Here is a 10,000-nt window from a genome sequence, read left to right on the forward strand (position 1 = left end):
TAGTTTCTCTCTGTGTAAAAAAAGAAAGAAGAAGAAGCTTGGGATCATAACTACTTTTTTTATGTATTTATTTAACCTTTATTTAACCAGATAAAAAGCATTGAGACAAAATCTCTTTTACAATACTGACCTGGCCAAGAAGGCAGCAAAGTTTCACATTGAAAGACACAAGGGCATATAAAATACAGAGAACAACACGACTAAATATACAAAAGGCGTAGAGCACGTGGGGACAATAAGAAATTAAGGTACATTGCTACATGAGCAGCTGGTGGTAAGGACTTCTGATAATATTAGTTTAAAGCTGGCTAAAGGAATAAGTGCCATCAGTTTGAGGCTTGACTGAAGGTCATTCCAAGACCAACTCCTGTATGTTTTTTTGATGAATTATCTTCCCACTCGGAACTAGAATCATCGTTACTGGAGCGGGATGGTTTGTTGATATCGTTTCACTTTCATCACGAACGGATCGATGTATCGATGTGATCGTCGGCGCCCCGCTTACCGAACCATGCCTGCTGGTCACCCTGCACCTCGATAGCCAATCCGAAGTCGGCCAGCTTCACCGCCGCCCCCTTCAGCTTACTGGCTAGAAGCAGATTCTCAGGCTTGGGTTGGAAGAGAGAGAGACGTAGAGGAGAGGCAGGCGGTTAGAGAAGACCGCCCCTCCTCATCAACACAGCTGAGGACTAACTGATGAGTCATACAGTACCCCCCGAGTCACGGTAGCTAACGAAGAGTACAGTGTTTTGTTTTTTGGCGGGGAGCTATTGCCACTATGTTGGGTAGAACCCCCATGTAGAGCAGTGGACATACTTTACTGCTCACTGTACAGTAGTTTTGTTTACTAGCTATGACACTGTACAGTAGTATTGTTTACTAGCTATGACACTGTACTGTACTGTGACATATTAACACAGTGGACCTGCTCTCGTGTCCGGTCACCGTCACTGTACTCACCCTCTAGAGCCAGCGTTGGGGTCGGACACACACACACACACACACACACACACACACGACACGCATACCACCAGACCGCTGTTGGGCAACATGTTTTGATCTTTGGCAGAGCAAGAGCGTGCGGTCTGGTGGCGTGTGTGTCGTGTGTGTGTCGTGTGTGTGTGTGTGGCCGGCAGGCCCACGTCTAATTGGTTGGCCTCCTCTAGCCGGAGGAAGGGGATTGGGTGAGAGACTCGGGACCCGGAGGAGGGGGGCGGAGCCTGGAAAAGGTCTCCGGGGTTGGAAGGTGACGAGTAACGCCTTTGCTGACATTATCAAAGCCGCTTCCCTCAGCCAAAATTATTCAAAATGGGTGGGCAGTAGTGTAATAACGTCATAACGACGAACTGGGCAGGTGTTTGGTGTGAAGCCGCTTTGATACTGTAACAAACGCATCAGTTACCTCCAGCACAGCGAACACAGTGAGCACTACCGTACATTCACTTCCGGGACCTAGATGTCACGTGTGGTTCAGAAAACACACGAGGAACCAATCGTCTTAGAGTGTAATCAAACGAGAGGCCGGTCCATGATCGCAGTTAGTAGAGCGTTCGTGCGATTGTGATTCGTGCAGGTCATGGGGGTGGGGTTTCATGCTTACGAAGGGGCGGGCTGTGAGGTGTGTGTGTGTGTGTGTGTGGGGGAGGAGGGGGGTGGGGGGGGGGGCGGGGTTAAGTGAGGTCGCCGGTGCCATGCAGTCATTGCAAACACCCTCGACCAATCTCCCGCTCCCACCGACGATGACCTCGGCGACCCTGTGATGTCACAGGAACAGCGAGGAGGGCGGGGGAGAAAAAAACAACAACAACAACAGTGGCCTCATCTCAAGCTTAACGCATCATCATCCACTAGCGCCTGTCAAACATCATCCGAAATGCACGCTCATCCCTCACACATCATCCCAAACGGAACTTGACATCACAAAGAATAGAATGTATTGACAAACCGATTTGACTGACAGGTGTCGGTTTTAGAATAATTATATCAATAAATACGTATATAATAGTTTGTGATTATAGTAATTTCAGTACTACAGGTGTTCGTACTGTATAAATGGTTAGTGGAGCCTCTCGCGGTGGCGCTAGGGGGGACGGTGACGCAGCCCCAGTCTCGTGGTGGAAGAGTAATGTCCCTAATTTGATTGTGTCACACGGACATAACGCTGTGATTACTCCCTGTTTACCTAGCCTGGGTGGCCCTAGCTGGCACACACACACACACACACACACACACAAACACACACACACACACACACTGTACCATATCCTATTACAGTCCGTTCCAAAACCCTTAGGGCCTTTTGTAACTAATTATATAACAACTCACTTTCCCTTTTATCTACCTTCAGTGCAGTGGGTAGACTTAGTAGACTTCTAAGCACTTATTGTATTGTATTATATTATATTATAAGGGTTATATTATCTACCTTCGGTGCAGTGGGTAGACTTAGTAGACTCCTAAGCACTTATTGTATTGTATTATATAATATTGCACTGTACTTTAGATTGCTATTCTTGCACTTTGCCTTCAGCACTAGATGATGCTCTTAGTCACTTGTTTTAGAAAGAAGATGCACTTGTGAGTTCTGGTGAGTAGAAGTACATTGGCTCTTCCTACGTTAAATGCAATTATTGTTAGTCGCTTTGGATAAAAGCGTCTGCTAAATGACTGTAATGTAATGTAGACTTTGACGGTCTACACCCATAGAAGACAGGCTTTGACGGTCTATAGGTTTTGACGGTCTACACCCATAGAAGACAGGCTTTGACGGTCTATAGGTTTTGACGGTCTGAACCCATAGAAGGGAAACTAAAGAGTGTGAAGAGGACGACTCTTCACGATAACGCGGCCTCGTCCAGCATCATCCACGGTGGCCTGCCCATGTGGACACACTCAGAGAGAGAGTCAGCGGTCAGAGCAGCTGGGAGGAAGAGGAAGATGAGGAGGGGAGGAGGAGGAGAGGACGGACGGGGGAGGGGGGGAGGAAACGGGAGGTCGAGAGAGAATATAGGACAGGGGTCAGAGGTGAGGGAGTGAAGGGATGGGTGGATGATGAGAGAGAGAGAGAGAGAGAGAGAGATGGAGGGAGGGAGAGAGGGAGAGAGAAAGAGAGAAGGAGGGAGAGAGGGAATATAGGAAAGGGGTCAGAGGTGAGGGAGTGAAGGGATGGGTGGATGATGAGAGACAGTGAGAGAGAGAGAGAGAGAGAGAGAGAGAGAGAGAGAGAGAGAGAAAGAGAGGGCTTTCTACTCTGGCGGGTCAGAGAACACAGAGACTCGACCTTGAGAGGAACGTCCACTCTAGTGGACTGGACCACATAAGCCTCAGCTCAATGTTGATTTGCTCTTTCTAGGTGCTTCGGCTTACACTACCGTCACCGTGGGTTACTGTAAACATGAGGCTGACCAGCTGTGTGTGTGTGTGTGTGTGTGTGTGTGTGTGTGTTCTGGCAGTGACCCACCCAATATCTTGGCACACACACACATCTGTGGGTCACACACGATCAAAGGAGGCGACCTTTCAGTCTCCTTCCATGCTAGCTGTTTTGTTTGTCTTATTGCTTTTGTCCTCGCGTATCTCCGCCCTGTGGTTATGGCTACAGCCGCGGCCAATCGGAGCGCGGGACCGGGGGTGGATTTGGGGGCGAATGCAAACGGGGGCTGATTATCTCCGGCGCGAAGCGGAGCCCCCGACTGCACCTGGCTCATTTGATTAGCAAACAGGAGCCGCCGCGCTTACCATGGCAACCGGGAGAGACACCTGAGAAGGCGCTCGAGCTTTTGGGCGACAGGAAAATGTGACGGCAGAAATCCTAGAGGGAAACTGGTAAAAACAAAGTCTGTCTCTATCTTTTTTTACCAGAAAGTTCCAGTTTCACTGTAGGATTTCTGCCGAACACCTTTTTGTCTCCCCCTCCTAACAAGGCCTAGTGTTTCTTACGTGTTGTTTTGTGACTGGAGTCCATTTTGGAGGATTCGCACCTGTTCGCAGTCCCATCAACGCGTCTCCTCCATAGACGGTGTTCCTGTCTGTCTGTCTGACTGTCTGACTGTCTGTCTGTCTGTCTGTCTGTCTGTCTGTCTGTCTGTCTGCCTGTCTGTCTGTCTGTCTGTCTGTCTGTCTGTCTGTCTGACTGTCTGTCTGTCTGTCTGTCTGCCTGTCTGTCTGTCTGCCTGTCTGTCTGTCTGTCTGTCTGCCTGTCTGTCTGTCTGTCTGTCAGGCCTGCCTGTCTGTCTGCCTGCCAGGCCTGTCTGTCTGTCTGCCAGGCCTGCCTGTCTGTCTGCCTGCCAGGCCTGCCTCCGTAGCATGGTAGGGGTGTGGACGTTTAAGGCTGACATAACGTTCAAAAGCCCCAAATGAAGGCCCCTGGGAGCTTTGACTGCCATCCTGACTGCTTTAAATACATGTGAAAAGAAAGAGTAGAAGAACGAAAAGAAGATTTTCGGAGGGAGGGAGGAGGAGAGAGAGAAAGAAATGAAGAAAAAGTACAAAGGGTGAAAGATGACAGGGGGAGGGAGAGACAAGAGAGAGACAAAGAGAGAGAGAGAGAGAGAGAGACAGAGAGAGAGACAGAGAGAGTGAGAGAGAGAGACAGAGAGAGAGACAGAGAGAGAGACAGAGAGAGAGAGAGAGAGAGAGAGAAGGAGCGAGAGACAGAGAGAGAGAGAGAGAGAGAGAGAGGAGACAAAATAGACAGGAAGAGGAGGGGTCAGGGAGGGAGGCTGCTGCTGTGATTGGCCGGCCCGCGGCGCGTCTACTCACCTTCAGGTCGCGGTGGACCACGCCCATCTGGTGGCAGTGGAGCACGGCCTCTAGGATCTGCTGAATGCAATGACTGCATGCAAACACCAGGGGGAGGGGGTTAGTGACAAGCTCACCCTCGCCGTCTGTGGCTGTGGCTCTCGCTGAGACCAGAGGGGGGGGGGGGGCGGGATGGAGGCGGCGGAGGTGGGATCGCTCGCTGGGTCTTAAACCCCCCCCCTCCCCTCTCCATTTCCCTTTGATTATGATGACGACTGAGAGCCGACGGAGTCGATTTATTTCCGATTTTCGGACTGGTTTTGATTGGCGGTGTGAGGTCGGCGTTTTATAGGCGCCGCCGTCGATGAGAGCGGCCGCTTTTGACTGTGATTGGTCGAAACCGGCCCGGGATTTTCCTCACCGGGATTTTTTGTCATCTCCTGACATCATCATCATCATCGTCATCACCACCTCCGCCGCCAGACCCCCCCCCGTGCCTCCTCCCTGTTCCCGAGCCTCGTAACAGAAGTGGTGTCGCCCCCCCCCCCCTCCCTTTCTCCCCCCCCCCCCCCCAAACGCCACACGGGCCTGAGGGGAGGGGGGGGGGGGGGGGCTGGGGCTGGATTGGCTTGTAGAGGGGCGGGCTTTGGGAGGAGGCGGGTGTTGCGGTTGTTAATCAGTTGTGCGGTCAGGCAGAGGGGGGCGGGGGGGCGGGGCGGGGCAAGATGCCGCGGAGCAGGAGGGGGGGGGGGAGGGGCGGCGCCGACGCCCTCGCCGTCCAGGTACTAACCTTCAGGTCCCTGTGAACTATGCCATTAAGGTGGCAGGTATTTACACTTTCTAGAATCTGCTGTATGCAGTGACTGTGGAGGAGAGAGACAAGGGTGAGAGGCGAGGGGGGAGACAACAGGTGAGACCCCAATGAGAGAGAGAGAGAGAGAGAGAGAGAGAGAGAGAGAGAGACCAAAACAAAAATCAACAGCGGCAGACGAATCGTCTAGAAACCCAGACACAACAATCCACTCAGGAGAGAGAACAACGGTTAACAGGCTTGAAGAACTGTCTAGAAGCTCCGAAGATGAGAGGAATCATTTCTCCCCGTTGTCTCGGCTGCATAATCACAAACGCTATTTCGGTCTCCGGGGGCCGCTATTGTCAGACGCCAATTACCTCGCCGTGTCGAACACGACTTTGACGTCAAACCCAACTGTTGATAATCATACTTTAACTTCAGCGAGCACTTTTTTTAGATGAAGTAGTTCAAATCAGACTGAAAATAGATCAATCTCAATGAGGTCATTGACGACTACGGCAGACAGGTAGAAATAACGTCGAGTATCAGGAAAAAACAGAAGAAGAGAACTTTATTTAGAAGGCACATTAAAGACGGCACACACAGATATATGAAGGGAACAGAAGTATTTTGGAAGATCCAAGCAGTGTAACACGCTGGACTACAGGCACAGAAGAGGAGAGAGGGCAGCATGCATTTTACACACATACTGTACAATATACATCGAATAATGTCTTTGTGCGTGCTTGTAAATTAGCTGCCTCATAAATGATTGTATGGATTGTATGTCGTATACTACTGTTATGTGTGTGTGTGTGTGTGTGTGTGAGAGTCAAAGCGTTGAAGTGTGTGTGTGTGTGTGTGTGTGTGTGTGTGAATTCATAAAACTATGAGTCAAAGCGTTGATGTGTGTGTGTGTGTGTGTGTGTGTGTGTGAGAGTCAAAGCGTTGATGTGTGTGTGTGTGTGTGTGTGTGTGTGTGTGTGTGTGTGTGAGAGTCAAAGCGTTGATGTGTGTGTGTGTGTGTGTGTGTGTGTGTGTGTGTGTGTGTGTGAGTCAAAGTGTTGATGTGTGTGTGTGTGTGTGTGTGTGTGTGAGTCTGTAGGTGTTTTCATGTCCTGAACCAACGCGCTACTGACCTGGCGTCAGCTTCGCTGTAGTACTCTCTGGCTACGATGTCCTCAAACAGCTCCCCACCAGTCACTCTGAGAGGAGGAGAGAGGAGGAGGAGGAGGAGGAGGGGGAGGAGAGGGGGAGGAGGAGGAGGAGGAGGAGGAGGAGAGAGGAAGAGGAGGAGGGGGAGGAGGATGAGGAGAGGAAGAGGAGAGGGAGAGGAGAGGGGGAGGAGAGGGGGAGGAGAGAGGAGGAGGAGAGGGGGAGGAGGAGGAGAAGGGGGAGAGGAGGAGGAGGAGAGGAGGAGGAAGAGGAGGAGAGGAGGAGAGGGGAAGGAGAGGGGGAGGAGGATGAGGAGAGGAAGAGGAGAGGGAGAGGAGAGGGGGAGGAGAGGGGGAGGAGAGAGGAGGAGGAGAGGGGGAGGAGGAGGAGAAGGGGGAGAGGAGGAGGAGGAGAGGAGGAGGAAGAGGAGGAGAGGAGGAGAGGGGAAGGAGAGGGGGAGGAGGATGAGGAGAGGAAGAGGAGAGGGGGAGGAGAGAGGAGGAGGAGAGGGGGAGGAGGAGGAGGAGAGGAGAAGGGGGAGAGGAGGAGGAGGAGATGAGGAGGAAGAGGAGGAGGAGGAGAAGGGGGAGAGGAGGAGGAGAAGGAGGAGAGGGGGAGCAGGAGGAGGGGGAGGAGAGGAGGAGGAAGAGGAGAAGGGAGAGGGGGTAGAGGGGGAGGAGGAAAGGGGGGAGAGGAGAAAGGGGGGCAAAGGAGGCATGTTAATACCAGCCCAAACGTGTAGAAACAGCCGGAGACCGTCGCACGCTGCAATTAGCCATGTCCATCTGCTGTATGGGCCACATGAAGAGGGAGAGAGTCTACAAAGGCTGGGGCCAAACTGCCTGGTGTGTGTGTGTGTGTGTGTGTGTGTGTGTGTGTGTGTGTGTGTGTGTGTGTGTGCGCGTGTGTGTGTGCGTGTCATTTTCGCTGACACCGAAAGAATAACACACTCAACGTCACACAAGAACACGTTTTATCTGTGTAAGCGATGGTGAAATATAGACCCGACATGAACTGCAGTTACCGTAGCTAATGTTCCGAATCCCCAATGTTATTGTGAGTAACTGAACGAGCCCGAGAGGTTGTGATATTTCCTGCGACCACACTTGGCTCAACATACGCGGCTCCGCAAGACTGTTATACTTGGACCGCGCTCACATTCACACATTCAAGCACACACATTCACACTGCTCTCTCCAAGTACACAGGCACACGTACTGTACACCGCTCAGAGTACACACACACACACACGCACACACACACACACACACACACACATAAAAACACACACGCATACACGCACACAAACACACACACACACACACACACGCGTACACACACACACACACGCATACATGCACACAAACACACACACACAAACACACACACACACACAAACACACACACACAAACACACGCAAACACACACACACGTACACACACACACACACACACACACACCCCATGTCCTCCAAATGTGTCAACACTAACTAAAGTCAACCCTTATCAGACTGTAACGTTGGCCGTGTTCCTGGCCACGAGCGTCATGTTGTCAGCTCCCATGATGCCTCACCAGGCGATACGCAGCTCCCATGATGCCTCACCAGGCGATACGCAGCCTCGGCTCAGAGGTCCGTAGCCATTTCTGTGGTCGACCCTGAACCAACGACCTGTCCGATGTTTATCTAACTTGACGTCCCTCCAAACGGGTGATTTTCAAATGTTATCTGACAGCTTGTTCAATTTCCTGGATCCAGAGCAGAAATGAAAGCCTGGAGGAACACATTAAGCGCCGGTTTGAGGCCGGGGATGTCATAGAAACCCGGCCAATCGGATTAAACCTCACCGAAGTCCGTCATCCTCGCTGGCGTTCTTCCAGGCGGCTTTGTTTGCGTTGAGGAAAAGGACTGGTGGTTTTTTGACGTCCCGTCGTGGGGTTCGAGGGCGGGGGAGGTTTTTTTTTTTTTTTTTTTTCAGCCCTTAGTCAAATTAAACGGGGTCTGCAAACGAATCGGAAGCGTCCTCACTTCCGACCGCCAAATCCGGCCGGGAACGAGGAGAGAGAGAGAGAGAGAGAGAGAGAGAGAGAGAGAGAGAGCAGAACGGAGGGGATACCGTAGAGAGGATGAGGGACGGGACGGAGGGGTGGAGGGGTGGAGGAGGAGAGGAGGAGAAGGGGGAGAGTAGGAGGAGGAGGAGAGGAGGAGGAAGAGGAGGAGGAGGAGGAGGAGAAGGGGGAGAGGATGAGGAGAGGAGGAGGAGGAGGATAGAGGAGGAGGAGAGGAGGAAGAGGAGAGGGGAGGAGGAGGAGAGAGGAGGAGGAAGAGGAGGAGAAGGGGGAGAGGATGAGGAGAGGAGGAGGAGGAGGAGAGAGGAGGAGGAGAGGAGGAAGAGGAGAGGGGAGGAGGGGGAGGAGAGGAGGAGGAGAGGAGGAGGAGGAGAGGGGAGGAGGGGGAGGAGAGGAGGAGGAGAGGGGGAGCAGGAGGAGGGGGAGGAGAGAGGAGAGATGCGTCTCCTAAAGGGGGGGGGGGGGGGGTACTGACCCCTCCCCTCGTCAGATTGTGAAACACGCCGTTAACGGCGGCCCCGAAAACGACGTGACTTTCAGATAGGGGAGGAGCTCCCGGCCCGAACGCACGCCGTCGTCCAATCAGCCTCATCCCTGAAATGAGCTCAAACCGACACCCTCATCCAAACCTCCTGAATGTAAAAAAACAAAGTGAGCTCTTCAAATCCTATCATGGCCGAGCCGCCTACACCGACTGGGATGTGTTCTTCTATGGCGTGCTCTTTCAGACTGACTTCTGTAGTGGAAACAGAGTAGGATTACTTTAATTAATTGATTACTTAATTAATGAGACAGGGATTCCCACTCTTTGAGCGTGTGGTAGCTGTCGTGTTTTAGGGTCCGTTGTGGCAGGCTTGCCTTGGAAACATACGATTTATTGAAGTACTGACGCTATCATTGTGTGTGTGTGTGTGTGTGTGTGTGTGTGTGTGACGCCCGCGGCTTTCAGAGACCATCAATAGCTAAACAGCTCCCTCCATGCCTCGTGTCGATAAGAAACATGCAAAGTGTGTGTGTGTCTGTGTGTGTGTGTGTGTGTGTGTGAGCGTGTGTGTGTGTGTGTGTGTGTGAGTGTGTACTGTAGAGTGAAGTGAAGAGCAAACAGGAGGATGTGATGAGAGTACGGGTGAACAGATGTTAGAAGAGGAGGAAGTCATCTCACACACACACACACACACACACACACACCCACACACAACCCACACACACACAACACACACACAAAGCAGTCATCTCTATACCTC

The 10,000-nt window shown here is 52.0% G+C and overlaps 1 protein-coding gene across 1 annotated transcript in view; it reads right to left on the reverse strand.

Annotated features, from left to right (window-relative positions):
* camk2d1 (calcium/calmodulin-dependent protein kinase (CaM kinase) II delta 1) overlaps positions 1 to 10,000 on the reverse strand; it is a 37,803-nt gene that overhangs the window by 19,974 nt on the left and 7,829 nt on the right. Inside the window, exons 5-7 of the mRNA XM_084461211.1 lie at positions 6,673 to 6,738; positions 5,531 to 5,603; positions 506 to 608 (exon numbers count right to left, since the gene is read on the reverse strand). Coding sequence (XP_084317337.1) covers positions 506 to 608; positions 5,531 to 5,603; positions 6,673 to 6,738 — 242 coding nt within the window. The remainder of the gene's footprint in view (positions 1 to 505; positions 609 to 5,530; positions 5,604 to 6,672; positions 6,739 to 10,000) is intronic.

The sequence above is a fragment of the Borostomias antarcticus genome, assembly GCF_949987555.1.
Source record: "Borostomias antarcticus genome assembly, chromosome: 37".
Lineage (NCBI taxonomy): Eukaryota > Metazoa > Chordata > Actinopteri > Stomiiformes > Stomiidae > Borostomias > Borostomias antarcticus.